General features: G+C 35.9%; 1 protein-coding gene across 5 annotated transcripts in view; it reads right to left on the minus strand.

The window, feature by feature from the left end:
- The window catches only part of TTLL7 (tubulin tyrosine ligase like 7), a 141,846-nt gene that overhangs the window by 67,662 nt on the left and 56,232 nt on the right, over nucleotides 1-17,952 (minus strand). For all 5 annotated transcript variants that reach the window (XR_008295008.1, XR_003420084.2, XM_015070415.3 and 2 more), the window contains 4 exons: nucleotides 17,103-17,261; nucleotides 12,576-12,792; nucleotides 7,587-7,751; nucleotides 2,073-2,231 (listed from right to left, as the gene is read on the minus strand). Coding sequence is in view for 3 of the 5 variants with exons in the window: in XM_015070415.3 (XP_014925901.2) it covers nucleotides 2,073-2,231; nucleotides 7,587-7,751; nucleotides 12,576-12,792; nucleotides 17,103-17,261 (700 nt within the window). In the remaining 2 variants the exon portion in view is untranslated. The remainder of the gene's footprint in view (nucleotides 1-2,072; nucleotides 2,232-7,586; nucleotides 7,752-12,575; nucleotides 12,793-17,102; nucleotides 17,262-17,952) is intronic.

The following is a 17,952-nucleotide window of genomic DNA, read 5'->3' on the forward strand; positions in this document are numbered from 1 at the left end:
ATACTTCAAGGGTAATTAAAGTATTAGCAGTATATTCATACCCTGCCCAGTTTTCATACTTTTCCCTAACAATGTTTCTGTGCTTGAAAATTTCTGCAATTTTGTCACTATGAATCATTACCTGCAATTATTCCAGTTAACTAAAAGTTATCATATCCTCAGATGCACCTTCTATCTTATTCCACTTGATGGTGCCAAAAGGTTTTTAACAACATATGTTAGAACCACTACAATTGCAGCTGGGAGAAAACACAAAGAAGCAAGATCTAAATAAGATTACTTTAACTGTTTTAATACAATAAATGTTCATTATCCATAGTGATTGATTACTATAAAGTCTTTGTAATGATTCTGACTGATCTGGAAATGGTGAAGAAATGAATTGAAAATGAAAATATGCTAATGCAAACAGTGCTAGTTAGCTGTTGAGTATTGTGGAGTTTTTTAATGGTTATTCATCTGGACATGATAAAGGAACGAAGTATGAAGAAACACTAATGCCAACAATGGTGTTTTGAGCCTTTGAAAAAATATAGAATTCAACCATTCAGTCAATTCTGCTTTACCAAACTCATACAAAGCTCCAGTTAGACAAATGCTTTTAAAAACAGGTAACTAAACTATCTATAGTCATTACTCCCTACTATACTTTGAGTGTCACTTCATGCCTGTGCCTTCACTTTTTCTCCACCCCGTCAAGGATAAAAGACAAGTAGCAGGAGCAGGGGGAAAATACAGTTAAGAACAAGGAAGAATAATTGCAAACAAAGTAAGAAACCTAGGGAAGAAAATGTCAGGCCTAGTAAGGTGCAGAGTCAAATGCTTTCATGTTCAAGTGATGAAGGACAGAAAAAGATAGCAAAATCTGATTTCCAGGACCCAAGCAGGAACAAAATTTGAACATCTGACATCTGTATTTGATTGGAAATATAACTGGAACAGAGCAGATTGAACACACACACACACACACACACACACACACACACACACACACACCCATTAGCCCTCTAATTGGAAAAGCGCTCCTTCCTAAAAATATATTTTGAATGTCTTGATTATCTATCACTCATTCAGTTTGCTTTTGCACGTTACAGACAGAACTTCCACCTTCGAAATCATTAACAAAAAAAGAGAGATAATCAGCATAGAATGAAAGGTACTTGTTGATTATACCTTCTATAGCGATATGTTCCAAAATGTAACTAATCTAGTAAACACTGTTTAGATATGTGCTATTTTCCTGATAAAGTTTCCTAAACACAGTGTTCTGTGCCCATGCACTCTATGACTCCAGATCAAGGGCTTGAGAGGAAACTGCTGAATGGGATAGAAAACTTCTAAGTTTTCTTCTGGATGTAGTATAAGTATGACTGGAAGGAAAGGTACACAAATCTTAAGAAGAGACTATTGTTATTTCTCCTTTATATCATTTCATATTTTCCTAATATTAAGTGATCTTTTATAACGAGAAAAATAACGATGACTCTGACCATACCAGGGACTGGCAGCAAACCCAAAGGCGCACAGTTAACAGACTGGACATGGGGAGAGTCCCAGGCATATAATATGGCCTTCAGGGAGAAGCCATGCCAGCTGGGGTATGAGGTACTGAATACTGATTAATGAACCAATCAGAGTCTCTCTCTTCTTGGAGAGTTTGAATAGGAAACCAATGAAGACAAGGAGGCCATGGTCCTCAAGCCCAGGCACCCACACAGAGGAAAGACAACATCCAGAGGTCATGGAGTAATGAAGTAATGAAGGACGTGAGACTGAGGAAATAGTGGAGAAAGTAGATAAACCAGTAGAAGCAGATCCACACATACATTCAAAATTCCTGGCCCAGAAATGCACTCAAATTAACTTGGGAAAAGTAATATCAAACACATATTGGTCCGTTCTTGGAACTGTTCTATTCTCTGAATTTTTGTTCTCTTCCTCCCACATGTTACATTCAGGCCTCTTTCTGCTCGGTTAATGAGACAACTGTGCCAACTACTCATTTAAAAAACATTTGTTTTAATGCACAAGAACAGTAGTAACTTCTCTTTCTTCTTATAGAAATGCCTTACCTCCAGAAGCCATGGCTTTAGTTTTCTGTCCAACAAAATATCAAATCCCAGAACTTCAAAACAGACGCTTTCACTTCCTGGAGGCTGACCGGGTCTGCACATTCGATATGCATGCAGGACATGAGGTTCTGCTACAATCAAAGTCTTTACAACCAATTCCTGCAAATAGAGTGATTAAAAAAAAAATGTGAAAATGCCTTACTTTTTTGTATCTTATTTACATGTGTGGAAATAAGGCCTAAACTTACAGAGCAGCACACTGGCCAAGTTCACAAAGCTCTATGACACATGGCCCCTGCCGCTACCCTGATTCCATTTCATGCAACTCTTGTCCTACTCATTACACTCCAGCCACGCTTGCCTGCTTAGGGTCTCTGGCAGTAACTGCTCCCTCTTTCTGGAACACTCTTCCCAATATTCCCATGTCTGGCTCCTTGATATTCAGAAAGGCCTTCCCCGACCCTGGAGTCAAAAGTAGTCATGGCTATCCTTTACTGTACCATCTCACACAGCATAAAATCAGCTGATATTTTTCTTTTTTAATTACAGCCATGTCCTTGTGCCTACACTAGTGCCTGCCATTTAGTAGATGCTCAAAAATATTTGTGAACAATTAAGTAAAATAAAAGTGGATATGGGCCGCCTGGGTGGCTCAGTTAGTTAAGCATCCAACTCTTGATTTCAGCTCAGGTCATGATCTCATGGTCTTGAGTTGGAACCCCATATTGGGCTCTGCACCGAGCATGGAGCCTGCTTAAGATTCTCTCCCTCTCTCCCTCTGCTCCTTCGCTACTCATGCTGTCTATCTCTCTCTCAAGAAAAACAAAAACAAAAATCAAGTTGACAAATGTGGTTTCTATCTGGTAAATAAATAAGGGTAGGAGCACATGCTAGACTTCTCAGAAACCATACGGGAGGGTTTAGGAGTGGCAGCAAAGAAAAGTTACAGCGAGGGTCAACTACTTCACAAACGACATTATAGAACCTCCACTGAGACAATGGCTGAAAGGATGGGACAGAATCTAGGAAAGGTGGGCTTCTTTGTGTGGTGATGATTTTGCAGTTCATAAGGTTTACTGGAGACAAGAGGACACACAATACTACTAGAATGAGTTACTAATGCTAATAAAACAAAAGGTTGGTTTACTGAAGTTTAAGAACAAACTATGGATTGTGGAAAAGTGGTTTTACTGTATTTTTGCCTTAGAATATATTGTCTTTTTAAGTCCCTCTCTACAGGCGTAGGCAATATAACATGGCAGTTAAGAACTTGGCTCTAACATCAGACTTTCTGGATTTATTCCTGGCTTTGCTCCTTGCTAGTGTACAACCTCAGTTATGTTGCTTAAGCTTTCTGAATCTCACTTTCCCAAAGGGAAAGGGGAAATAGTAATAATACCTACTGCAAAAGACTGAAGTAAGTGCAAAATGAGACTCCATGTAAAACTCTTGGCATAGTGCCTAGAACAGAGTAAACCTTCACTAAGTGTTAACTACTACTATTGTTATAATTATTCTGCCGTTCCTCACTCCTCTTCGTATTTCAGGTCAGAAACAAACATTCCATTACCTGGTGGGAGCAATATTCATTATATTGGAGAAAAAATGGGAGACAGATTAATCTTGCTGTTATCCAGAATCCCAACCCAGATCATATTTGGGGTAAGTATCAGAGATGTTATGAGAGGTTACTCTCAGAAAAATTTTACTCAAAGTAAAAAATTGAACACCAAAAACACTGAAGTATATAAAGACAAAAGACAAAAAAATCACTTAATATAAATCTTTGGGTGTATTAGTGAAGATACTGGAAAATAGGGGGAAAAAAAGTTAAAGCCTTGGCTAATAAATGTCTGCATGAAACAACTCAGATGGGGGGGGGGAAGACTGAATATTAATTGACCCTGAAGAATTACAAATCTGTGCTTTTTCTGCATAAAACACCACATTTTTAGGAATGCAAAGGTAAGACTACAGGTATATGTGAAAATCAAGAGTGATATAACCAAACACAAATCAAACTCCACTGATGTTTTTTGAGAATTTCCAACATACTGTCATTGCTCTGAAATATGATTTGTAGATCTGTATCTACAGTGTATAAAAAGAATTCAGAGACAACGGGGTTTATGAGTAACTTCCACGGCTTGATTTTCTATTGATTTCTTACTCATTCTTTTTTTTTTTAAATATTTTTTTGATGTTTATTTTTGAGACAGAGAGAGACACGCATGAACGAGGGAGGGGCAGAGAGAGAGGGAGACACAAAAACCCAAGCAGCTCCAGGCTCTGAACTGTCAGCACAGAGCCCGATGCGGGCTCGAACTCACAGACCACGAGATCATGACCTGAGCCGAAGTCGGAAGCTCAACCAACTGAGCCACCCAGGAGCCCCGATTTCTCACTCATTCTTGACCAGCACAAAAGCACACATCTCCATGCTACACAGGAGGTACTGAACGTCAGTTTTCATATACAGACAGTTACTTTTTAGAGAAATTGCCTCCCAAAAAAGAGGTCATTGAAAAAAAAAGTCCAAAGTTAAATTCATGAAATTTGTAAACTATGACACAAAGACAAAAACTTACTGATTGACTGCCTTCTCTATCTCCTTTTTTTAATAATATATTATTTCATTAACTCATCTTAAACAGATATCTTTATGTGCAATTCTTAATAAAGGTAAATATAATTAAAAGATATACACTTGATGGGCGCCTGGGTGGCTCAGTAGGTTAAGCGTCTGACTTTGGCTCAGGTCATGATCTCGCAGTTTGTGAGTTCAAGCCGCGCGTCGGGCTCACAGCCCTGTGCTGACAGCCCAGAGCCTGGAGCCTGCTTCAGATTCTGTTCTCCCTCTCTCTCTGCCCCTCCCCCACTCTCTCTCTCTCTCTCTCTCTCTCTCTTTCTCTCTCTCTCTCTCAAAAATAAAGATTAAAAAAATTTTTTTTAAGATATCTACTTGGAAAAGTTAGTAATATACTAATATTAACTAATTGCTTATTTGTAGATTATTACACATTATAACTAATGTAAGCAAGAATGATGCAGAATTTACCCCTTTATAGAAGATATCACAAATGTGTCAGAGCTTAATAGGCACACACTGGCCATGTTCAAGTTATATATGAATGTTATATTTTAGGCTCTCACAGAAAGGTCCGTTTCCATACCCTCTTATTAATATTAGTCTCACTTCTATACCTTCTCCTAATTAATTATGTACGGGAAGTACCACTTAAAACCAATGGATATAAAGCTAATGACACTCGTTTTTCTCTCTGATTCTTTCTACACATTCCTCACCAAGGCAGTCCAAGAATTTCCACCTTTTCACACTCCCTTCTCCAAAGAAGTAAAACCCACATGGAAGTGACAAATTTGGTAAAAACAACAACAAAAAAGGAGCATCACAGGGCATATAAACCTTCTTGGTCTCGCTGAGCTATTCATCAAATGATCCATTCATTAAATTATCCAGGTATCAACATGTATGATCTTCCATTTGTTATTCGTGCAATAACAAATTTCACACCTCTGATGCATCTGACATAATAAACCATCATTATTAAAATATTTTTTGAATTTCTGCAAAATTGGCCTTGATAGAATAAATAAGTAGATAAATAAACACAGAATTAATTGTCATCAAATTTCTTGTTTGGATGTATTTAGGCCACCAGGAAGATAGGATAGAAAGTTAACAAGTTGGTGGGCCTCTAACAAAATCCAGTTGATACACATTTTTGGTGGAGCCCCTACATTTTCAAAAGTTTTAAATGTGGTGTCAACATTTTAATAAATCAGGAGACTTAGAGCTTCTATTGTCAAATTAGAAGAATGAAACACACTGGGCCCACAATACCATGTGGCAACAAAAGGCTGGTGCTGAGTAGTGTCCACCCCCTTCAGACTTCTCATACACTTCAAGTTACCATAGTTCCCCGCATACTCTATTTACTTCTATCCGGACCATTTCACTCCTTTTACTTATCTGACACCAAAGGACCTCTGGATTTACATTCTGTGATATAGAAAATAAGGTATAAAAAATCCAACCAACAAAACAAGAAAAGGATAAGTATAATGACGCTGATTTTTCTAATTATCTCAAGAGAACTAAATTCAACTAACTATAAACTTTCATGTGCATTTTCCGTGATAGATTTATTTATCCGCTCCCAAAGAAAAGCTACATCATATTGCATAATCCTATCATATTAAGTACTTTCAAGAGACACAGTCTTCTAACTTTGAATACCATTGTGATACTTCTGCTAGGATTATAAAGGAGCAGTTTCACCCAGGTTATCTTCTCAGATCTGCTTCTTTTCCCTCTTTACCCTTATTTTCAGGGTCATCCACTGCCATGGCTTTAATTATCAATTACGCTTCAAACATGCACTTTTAACTACCTGCTTAATCTTTCTACCTGAGAAAACATTTCAAGTACAATAAATCTCTAGACCTCATTATCATAGCCTCATGAACTTTTACAAACTTAGTTCGGGTGCCAATGCCTCTTGGGAGTCCTTCTCCTACCCCTGCCCATGGAAAGTTACTATATGTGGTCTTCCTCTACATTCCCACAGAATCCAACACATGCCTCTGTTGTACGTGCTATGGTATATTTTATTAACAATTTGTATGTGGGTCTTTCCTACAAAACTCTTACATTTCTTGAGGACTGGAGCTGTATCTTCTAACTCTTCAAATTATCAGTCAGAAACAAGGTTATGGGTTCAATAAATGTTTACTGAGTGACTGAAAGAATGAATGGAATGAATAAATGAATAGAACTCTTTTCCCTCACTTGCAAAACTAAGCTCTACATCTTTTCAAAATTAATTCCTCTCTACTCTACTTCAGATAAAGCCAACCCATGCTCCCTATAACTCCTCCTTAAAACTGCAGAGGAATCTCTGAATACTTCTCCCCGATTTTGGACATTCAGTTAACCTCAATGTTTACTTTGTTGTCACCTCTTCTACTCTGAGCTGGTTCACCTCAGGCCATTCTTTTCACTTAAACTACACCCCGGTGCCCTCCTTTACCTACTCTTAGTCTTTACTATAACCCGTCCCACACCCATCTTCAGATTTATCTTTTAAATTCAGGGTCTTTGGCCTTATTTCTCTTCTCCCTTAAAATCTGGAAAGATTGAATCCTTACTGCCTACCAAGTTAACCATTGATTTTCAGACCTAAAATTTTGCCTCCACATATCTTTTCAGCCATAAATCCCCACAAAATTCCCACAAATACCATATGTGCTGACCTGGGCCACTTTTCCCTATTCCCCTACATCTATGCTTCTGCTTATACCTAGTACCCCTCTCTCCCATCCCTAGCAGTAGAAACACTGCTCATCAAGGTCTGTCATAATTCCTACCTCCTTCATGACAATACTTCATTTGTCCAACCTAATGTAATCTGTTCTTTATTTAAAATGCTGATGATCCTTTAAATTAATCTGAGGAAAGACACTTATAATTGTGAAATGGTATAATCTTACTGAAATATCACTCCAAAACTTAGCAACATCATGTTGATTTGCTTGTAGGAATTCTGTAAACCACTTGATGGAACGTTTGCTGCCTTTGTTTTCAGTCTCATCCCTTTCAAAACGCTCATTGTGCTTGTTCACAGAGTAGTTTGTTAGATGCATGTATAACTGCGTCTGTAACAAGTAAGAACCAAAGTTATCACCTATGAGACTCTAGAACTGTGAGGTTTCACAGAACATAAAGCATCCAAAGATGAAAGACATTTTTAAAATTTAAAACACACAAATTGACAATTTCACGATGACTTAGATAGGTTTCAAATTAAGCGAAACGGCAAATTTCCAATAAAAGGATTACAAATATAGTCATCTACAAAGTTACTTTATATATTAGTCAAAATGTATCTACCATAAAAAGTATTGGCTTAGTTGGCTATGTGTCTGACTCTTGATCTCGGCTCAGGTCATGATCTCGGCTCAGGTCATGATCTCATGGTTCATCAGATTGAGCCCATATTGGGCTCTGCTCAGCGCAGAGCCTGCTTGGGATTCTCTCTCTCCCTCTCTGTCTGCCCCTTCCCCACTTGGACACTCTCTCTCTCAAAATAAATAAATAAATAAGCATTTTTTAAAGTATTAAAATAATACGAATATACAAAGTAATTACATGAAAGCATGAAATTCTACATTGCTAAGCAGGAAAAATGCTATTTGTTTTCATATTTATTTTTAACATCTTTAGTCACTTACAGTTTTCACCTAAATTTGTTTGGGGAAGGGCATTTTCTGACAGAGCATTCTATATCTTTTAAAAGAAAAATAAAAAATGAAAGTTCAAGTAAGTAGCATAAACCAAAAGGCAGGACTACCAAACACAACCTCTGTCCTCCCACGCTGACCAGGAGGCCACTTGAACTCATTCTCAAGACAGAGTGCACTTACAGCCAGCAAACAGAGGCACCACACAATGCTGTACAGAGTCCAAATGATTAACAGTATAAATTTATAGTGCTCTTTATTGGAGCTGCCGTGCCTTGGTCTCTTTATAGTCTTACATTTGTTGATACTGTTATCCTCAAATAAACCGGAAAAGTAATCCAAAATTTAAAACCTCTCGTAACTGTCAACTAAGACACATCTAATGGTTCCCTACCAATCTATCATAGACATTCGTCAAATCTATAAATTCTGCCTTCATGATCCTATTCTCAGAAATTACTTTAAATAGCAGGGTGCTTCACAATGAACAAATACTTCATGTACGTGGTTATTATTTAGGCTTGTTAATAGCAAAGTATATTTGCATCATATTTTATTTCCATTGCAGTTACTTCCATCTACAGTATTCACATCTTCGATGCAAATGTGCAGAACTTATCATCTCAGCTACATGCTGTTTACTAACCCATGCGCCATTGCTAATTAAGAATTTATTTTTTCATCATTAAACAATACTTAAGGAGCGCCTACTTACTATCTGCAAGAACTTGTACTGGGCACTGAGGATACAAAGATGAACAAGACAGACACAGTCCCTGCCCTAATGAAACTTGGAAAAAGCTTTAAACTAAGTGATATTTGAAAGAAAGAGCATAAATCTTACACTTGTCTAATTTTAACTGCTTGATTTGAAGAAAAAGGAAATTAATCAAACTACAGCACTTCCTAGTTTCCAAAATAGAAATCACTTTTAAATTTAAAAAAATTGGAAGATAATTTTTGAGGGGGTTCTTTATTTGGCAAGAATTTTTTAAGATAAATAATATTAGCAGTCATAAAAACTCTAGCTATCCTAATGAAAAAAGTGAGTAAGAAATGGAACTTTGTATTTTTCTTAAAACAGTAGCTTTGTAAGTAGGATTAGAATTTCCAATTTCACATCTACCTTGACAAAAATCCCCTCCTAAGCATTTTATTGCCAGTTGGACATTAGCCATGAGCAGTGAAAACAGCTATAAATCAAATAGCAACCTGCAAGGTATGAATAGGATATAAATATTCTCCACCCTATTTTTTAGCATATAGGCTCAATACAATGAATTGGGATACACAAAACTTTTCAAGAACCTGCCAACTGCTACATTGGTAGCAAAAAATAAACGTTTACTATATTTCAATGTTTGAAATTCTGTCTTATGATCTCCTTATATGTAGTTTACCAATATTTACTTCTTATAAACACACACAGCTCTTTATAAAATATATGCTCACTATTTTAAAAATTGGAAATAGGAAAAAGAAACAAACATGCAGCATTATGCCATCCAAAAACCACCAATGAGAGCATTTTGGTTTATTTTTTCCAGCATTTTTTCTTAAGCTTACCTTTTACATAACTGTGATCTCACTTTAGATAAAATTTTGTACTTCTCTCTTTTTTTTTTTTTTTTTTACTTTTTCATATCTTAATCTAGGAACTTGATCGTGAAGTCGAAAAAGGTGAACTTTTGAATTTTAAAGATATGTAAGGAACATTGACATTTATCTAGGAGATCATTCTTTGTACATGTGACCCAGAGCCACAGAGTACATGATTCAAAAGCACTTGGCAAAGTGAGATACATTTGCTGACTCATGGTCTTTCCTTATGATTTCCTAACTCAGCGTACTTAAGTAAGTCATATACATATAATTTAAAATATTAGAATAAATCACTTTGTCACCTAAATGAGCTTCCATATCTCACCCTTTCCTATGTCTTCCCTTACTCTTTTCTCTTAAAACATGACTACCTGCCTCACATGTATTATAACCCATTCTTCCCCACACCAATTATTTTAATTATAATCTAAGAGCTGACAAGTCTCAAATTAGGCCTATAGCTCAGTTCTCTTGTCTCAACTCCACACCTATACTATATATCCAAATGCTTATAGCATAGATCCATTTGGAGGCCCTTGCAGGCATGTTGAACCAAACACACCAGCTTGCAAGACCTTTAATAGCCCTATATTACCTATCATGGTGAATAACACCCCATCTACCCAACTGCCCATGCCAAAAATCTTTGAGTTTTTATCCTTACTTTCTCTCTCCCCTTCCTTTGTTCTACAAATGCAACCTCGCAGTATATTATTATATCAATGCTATCCATGTTATCATAAATGTATCTTCGATCTCTGTTCTTATTCTTTGGCTAGCCCTACTACTGTTACTTCAAATAAGGCCATCTTTTCTCTCACGTGTGGTTAGTATAAACAACAGCTTTTTCCTTACCCTCACCTCCCCCATCCATCCACACCCCCATCTCACATTCCCCACACTACAGACCAGGTGAACTTTTGAAGACAAAAATCTCATTCCTCCTTTCCTTCTTTAAAATCTTTTAATGTTCCCTTTCTTCTTAGGTTAAATCCCCAAATCCTAGACATGGCCTAAAAAGCTCTGAAAGATCTGTGCTCTAGGACCTTCATACTCATTTCTGAACACCCACCCCTTCATAGTCTGTATAGAGCAGTAGTGAACATGTCTGCTTTCTCCAGATATACCGTATCTCTGGGCCATTTTTCTCTCTGGAGTTCCATCCCACCCCGCCTCCAGCCTGGCTGACCCTTCATTGTTCGTATTTCACTTTACAAACTCCTTTTGTAACCTTTATCTCCAACTGGGTTAGATGCTCTTGCTATGCACTGCCATAGCACCCTCAGTTTCTTAGACCATTACACTTACCATTAGGTATTATAACTGCTTATTTTATTTTCTGCCTCCCCACTAGACTGTTGCTTTTGAGAGGTCAAGCACTGTATCTGTCTTGGTCACTGTTTTTCCAAAACCAGCACAATGCCTGGAACGCAGTAGAGTTCAAATATTACTTGGTGACTGGATATATTCACACTTTATGACCTTTAAAGAGACGATTCTTTCTTTTATCTTCCTTTCCAGTGGAAACAGTTCCCTTATTTGACAGTTCCCTTATTCTTCCTTTGCCAGGTTTACATTTCTCAGTTAATTGAACATAGCAACATTTATGATCAGTCATTATGTAATTTTTAAAATATGACCACTCTTAATGCAATTAATTCTGTGTATAACATTGGAAGAGAACAATAACCAGGCCTTTGATAAAATGGGAAACACTATTTAATTACTTGTAACTTTTACTATAATTAGCAGATCCAAAAACAGGGTAGAGGTTAACTGAACTTTTAAGTATAGATAATAAATTACAGTTTACTATAAATTAAAGTTTGTTATTTGCATGAAAAATTGTCATAACGAATTACAGCTTGACCTTCATAAATTATAAACCACAGTTATATGTTATGATGGCACAAAGGAAATCTTAATGGAAAAATAACTACAGAAAGTTCCATTTAATAGATTTTAAAATGCACCCAGAAACTGCCAATTTATGTCTCTACTTCACATTTGGTGAATGTAAATTTACCATCTTTTCATTTGTGCAAACAAAACTTAACAGCTCTACTTTCTGATAACTTTTGCTTCCTCTGTTTCATACACTTTCTCCCACATCCTACATGTTAAACTGTACCTTTTATGTAAAGCTTTCTCAAAGCTTTCTCCATGAGGAGCTAAACACAAACTATCCCTAAACTCAACCCCATGACACTTTGTCTGTACTTCTCAATGAGATATTGTTTCTACATATAGCTCTAAATAAGTCATTTCTATCCAAAGTATACACATATGTGCTTTGAAATCCATTTTTATGTAGGGTCACTGTGTACACATGTGTATATGTCATTTCTACACAAGCCCATTACATACACGTGTGTGCTTTGAAATCCATCCTTATGCTCACAGCACCCAGAGGGAGTGCCTTCTCCTAATTAGCCTGCTGGAGGAGACATCATTTTTTCTAATTTTCACAAAGCTGTCTATAAATTAGAAGCAGTCTTGTTTATGCACACAATTCTTGACTATAAAAACTGGGGAAAAGGGACTTGGATTCATATAATCATTATATACAATGGGTACTTTAAAAAGTACATGTTGAACAAATGAATAAAATCATCGATTCTAGTTGGTGTCACTTACCAAATTAGACTCATTAGGTGGGATGTATTTCTCTGTCCCCATTCGCACAAGTCCATCATGGTAGAGAAATATTTTCAGTGGATCACATGATGTTACCAGAATATAAATTCGTAAATCAAACTTGTAACCTTCCATTAGGAAAGGTTTTTCAATGTATTCTTGAACAATCAAATGATCCTGAGATGGAAGTTTGTCACCATTTCTTATCAAAGAAATCCTAAGTTAAAAAAAAAAAGAATTAAAAGGATAATTTGATATGGTGTCAAGATGTTTAAAAAGCTACAGATAATACTAAAGAGAAAAATGGTAGAGTAGGGAATTCCAAAGTCTGTCCCCCTACAAAAGCAAAAACAGCCAAAAAATTGCCAGAATCAACTTTTTTTGGAACTCTGGAAACTGACCAAAAGCTTGTGACAACCAGGGAACACTTAAACAAAAAAACAGCTGAATCTATGTAAAACACCTTTGTGGCATTTTAACTCACTCTGGTCCCATCCCTCAACCTGGGCTCAGCAGTGGCCTTGAAGAATAATTCATGTTCCTAGTACAAGTACTGGTTCTAGAGTACAGAATGGACTTTATTCTTGTGGTAGTTTTTTGTTTGTTTTGCTTGTTTGTTTGTTTTTCACCTGTGTGGTCATTTCCTGAAGGAACTCAAAGGACTTGATTATATTTTGTCTAAACGGGAACTCTCCCAGTGTTGAGGCAGCTACATGGAGGTGGGGGGAGGGAGTGCATTATTGAAAACCTTTAAAGACAAATGCATTATAGTTCCTGCTGCCTATGGCAACCAATAGGTTGGGGAAACCAATATACTAACTAAAAAGATTGAGAAGAAAGAGTAAAGTATGAGAATCTTGGGGGAATAAAAGCTTTGAAAAACTCAGACATTTCTGAGAATTTAGAAGACCATGTGTATGCCCAGGGCTAAGTGCTTGCTCAGGAAAGACTTGAGAGACCCAAAGCTCTCTTGAGAGGTCCATCAGGTTCTGGTTGTTAATGAAGGAGCAGGAAATGAGAATAAGGCAGAGTTGTAGACTGTCTAGTTAAGTGTTGAAGACATGTCCCAATACACACACACACACACACACACACACACACACACACACACACCATCTGCAAAGATTGGGAGTGTTTGGTTTGGGGGAGGTTTTCTTGGGTTTTTGTTTCTTTGTTTTTTGGCTGCAAGTGTTTGAGGAAAGCTCTGTTCACTTACTAGGTGAGTACTGACCTAAAAGAACAGGAACTTCAATGCCACACACAACAAAATATACAGACTTCACAAAATTATTTCAGAAAGATCACTAAACAAATAAAGAACAACCATAATAAGCAGCAAGAAAAGCCTTGTAAAGGAAGAAGAATTTGATCTCCAGAGTTGCTACATTATTAACATTCTAAATGTCCAGTTTTCAATAAAAAAAATTTACAAGTCATGCAAAGAAAAAAGAAAGTATGGCTCATAGGCATGAAAATTACCAATTAATAGAAAGCCAGACATTGGGCTTACTAGACCATCAACTATTTAGATCGACTGTTTTAAATCAAATAGTTAAAGGAAACAATGTACAGAGAACTGAAGGAGATCATGAGAATGATATCTCATGAAATAGAGAATGTCCATAGAGATAGAAGTTATTTCAGGATCCAAACTGAAGTTCTGGAGCTAAAAAAAAATTCATGGAACAAAAAATTCATTAGAGAGATTAAACAGAAGATTTAAGAAGTAAAAAAAAAATCAGTGAATTTAAAGTTTAGGTCAATTGAGACTAACTAGTCTGAGAAACAGGAAAAAAAAAAAAAGAATGAAAAAAATGAACAGAGCTTCAAAAGGGAATCCCAAAAGGAGAGGAGAGAAAAATATTTGATGAAAAATATTAACTTACACATCCAAAGACCTCAATGATCTCCAAGTAAGATAAAACTCAAAGACATCCACACTAGAACATATTATAATAAAACTGTCCAAAGCCAAGACAAAGAGAACCTTGACAGTATCAAGACGAAGCTACTTATCAAACCCTAGTGATCCTCAATAGATAAACAGTTGATTTTTCATCAGAAACAATGGAGACCAGAGGCAGTGAGATGACCTATTATTCAAAGTGTTGACAGAAAGGGGTGGGGGGGCTGGTGGAACTGCTAACCAACAATTCTTTATCTTGTAGAAATATTCAAAATTGAAGGAGAAATTAACACATTTCCAGATAAAAACTGGTAAGAGTTTGCTACTAGTATATGTGGCCTATAAGAAATGCTAAAGTGAATCCTTCTGGCTGAAATAAAAGGACACAAGATAGTAACTCAAATCCACACAAAGAAATAAAAAACACCTGGTAAAGGTGACTACATAAGTAAATATAAAAGTCACTATTAATGTAGTTTAGGTTTGAAACTATTTTTTTCCTTATATTATTTAAAATACAATTGCATTAAACTATAATTATAAATCTATGTTGATGGGCACACAATATATGCAAATATAATTCATGACAAAAACAACATAAAGAAGGACAGAGCTATACAGAAGCAAAGCCAAGACTTGGCAGAATGTATTAAAAAAAAAAACAAAAACAAAAAAAACAAACAAAAAAACGTAGTCCAACCACACATTGTCTACAAGAGATTCACTTTAGATTCAAAGAGAATGAACAAATGGAAAAGATAGCCTATGCCAACAGTAACCAAAAGAGAGCTGCAGTAGTTATACTAGTATCAAACAAAATAGACTTTAAGACAAAAATTATTACAAGAGTCAAAGAAGAACAATATATAATAATAAAAAATACAATGTATCAATAAGACATAGTAATTATAAACATATATGCACCTAACAACAGAGCTCCAAAACATATATAGCAAAAACCAATAGAATTGAAAAAAGAAACAGTTCAACAATATCAGTTACAGTCTTCAATACTCTACTTTCAATAATGGATAGAACAACTAAACAGAAGACCAGCAAGGACACCACAGAGAGAGGTGGTGGCTTACTATGTACAGCTACATTACATGAGATAAACTCTGGCAGCACAGAATGTATACAGTATGCTTTTTCAGCTATTTTTATACTGTCATCAAAACAAATTGTTACTTATTTATAATGTTTTGACATTAAATATTAGCACATATAAATATAAACATGATTAACATTAAAATTTAGAAAAATGTGAACATCTACTAAGCCCCGCCCAAAAAATTTTCCTTTGATACAAGCATTTAGCAAGCCAACTTTAAACAATTAATATACAATTCCCACTAATACTACATAAGCCACGGTTAAAATAATTTCTGATTAAATTATTAAATTATGATTAATAAATTACAAGGAAATTTGTTGAACAATAATTTATCTGGCAGTTACATTTCCAAACATCTTTTTTCACCACAGCATTTTATTTTTTTTTAATTTTTTTTAATGTTTATTTATTTCTGAGACAGAGAGAGACAGAGCATGAGTGGGGAGGGGCAGAGAGAGAGGGGGACACAGAATCCGAAGCAGGCTCCAGGCTCTGAGCTGTCAGCACAGAGCCCAACGCAGGGCTTGAACTCACAGACTGCGAGATCATGGCCTGAGCTGAAGCTGGATGCTCAACTGACTGAGCCACCCGGGTGCCCCTCACCACAGCATTTTAAAAATCAAACAACTGGGGCACTTGGGTGGCTCAGTCGTTAAATGTCTGACTTTGGCTCAGGTCATGATCTCAAAGTTTGTGAGTTCAAGCCCCACATTGGGCTCTATGCTGGCAGCTCAGAGCCTGGAGCATGCTTCAGATTCTGTGTCTCCCTGTCTCTTTGCCCCTAGCCAGCTTGCTCTGTCTCTCTGTCTCTCTCTCTCAAAAATAAACATTAAAAAAAAATTTTTTTAATCAAACAATTAAAATAACTCATGCATTTTTATTAAAAGCAACCTCAGCCACATTTTCTTTGAAACAAAACAAACAAACATTGCAGTAAACTAACATTAGAAATCAAAAGGAAACAGGAATATTAAGTTGTAAAATCTATGCTCAGCTAACATGTCTAGTTCTTAAACATGTCTTAGCTTAAAATGTGGTTTATTCAATTTCAATTCAATTACCATGGTACCTAAAGAAAAAAACTTACTTGTAAAGCGAAGAGGATACATATTTTGCTTTAAAATTTCTAGGTATTGAAAGAGTAAGTCCCTTGCCATTTCTTTCTTTGAGTCAATTTAGGTCTACCGCATCAACTGAATTTTACCCTCCAAGTTTACTCTTAAATTATTATAAATGCAAAATTCTATGTTTAAGAAAAAATTAGAAGACATCTTTTTATTGTCTCCTATTAAAGTCTCACAACCTGTTGATTTAATTTTTAAAATGAATTACTGAAGCCTGTGGGACAGGGTAAAATGGCTCATTAAATATTTATATTTAGTCCCAAAAAACAACAAAGACCCATTTTATTATTTGTTTAATATTCAACCATGAATGAATGTTCACATTTATTCTTTTTCCCCAATTTTTCAAAAACTTTTATATGTTCTGGGTGATAAATACCTACCCATGACCCATTGCACCATTAGCTGGTTTTACTATAAAAGTTTTCTGCTTTCTCTTTTTCTTCAATTCTTTCATATAGTTCTGGAATTGTGTATATTCAGCAGGGAAGATCCATGTTCGAGGAACAAAGGTATAATCCAGAGGCCGGGACTTGATCATTCTGTAAATTAGAGATAATATTAAAAGTAATTTCCATTCAAACTTGTCTAAATTTTCTTTCTCTGTGCTACTGACATTTATTACAAGGATTTAAATTCCCTCCATTTCTTTTCATTTATTGATTCATTCAACACATGTCTGTAAAGCACCTACTATGTGCTAGGCATTATTCTAGACACTGGGAGGATACATCAGTGAAAAAAATTAGACAAGAACCTCTGTCCTATGTACTAATTTATATATTGGTAGATTACTTAAGTATATACTTTATGCTAGGCACTGGGGATATTAGGGTAATTTAACATGGTCTTAACTCTAAAGAATTCACATATAGGCTATTAAATACAATGTGATAGATACAATAAAGACATACATGGCAAGGTAATATGTGGAAATAGTAATTAACTCTGCATCTGGGATGACAGGACGGGTACCAGGAAATGGTATGCCATTCGTATTGCTTCTTTAAAGATGATTTTGAGTCCTCAAGGAGTGGCTTTGATCATCTTTTACTCCAGTGTTTTTGAAGTTTAACTACCTTTCTGAGAAAACCATGTGAAGCCTAAGTATACTAGAAGTTTGTGTTTCTTTGTTCATATGAACTACATATGCCTATACATGTGGTTTTATGGCTGCAATGTATGTCCTGATATTTTTATATTTGCTAAAAACCAGGCTGCCTATTTGAAACA

Source organism: Acinonyx jubatus, chromosome C1 (assembly GCF_027475565.1).
Source record: "Acinonyx jubatus isolate Ajub_Pintada_27869175 chromosome C1, VMU_Ajub_asm_v1.0, whole genome shotgun sequence".
NCBI classification, from domain to species: Eukaryota; Metazoa; Chordata; class Mammalia; order Carnivora; family Felidae; genus Acinonyx; species Acinonyx jubatus.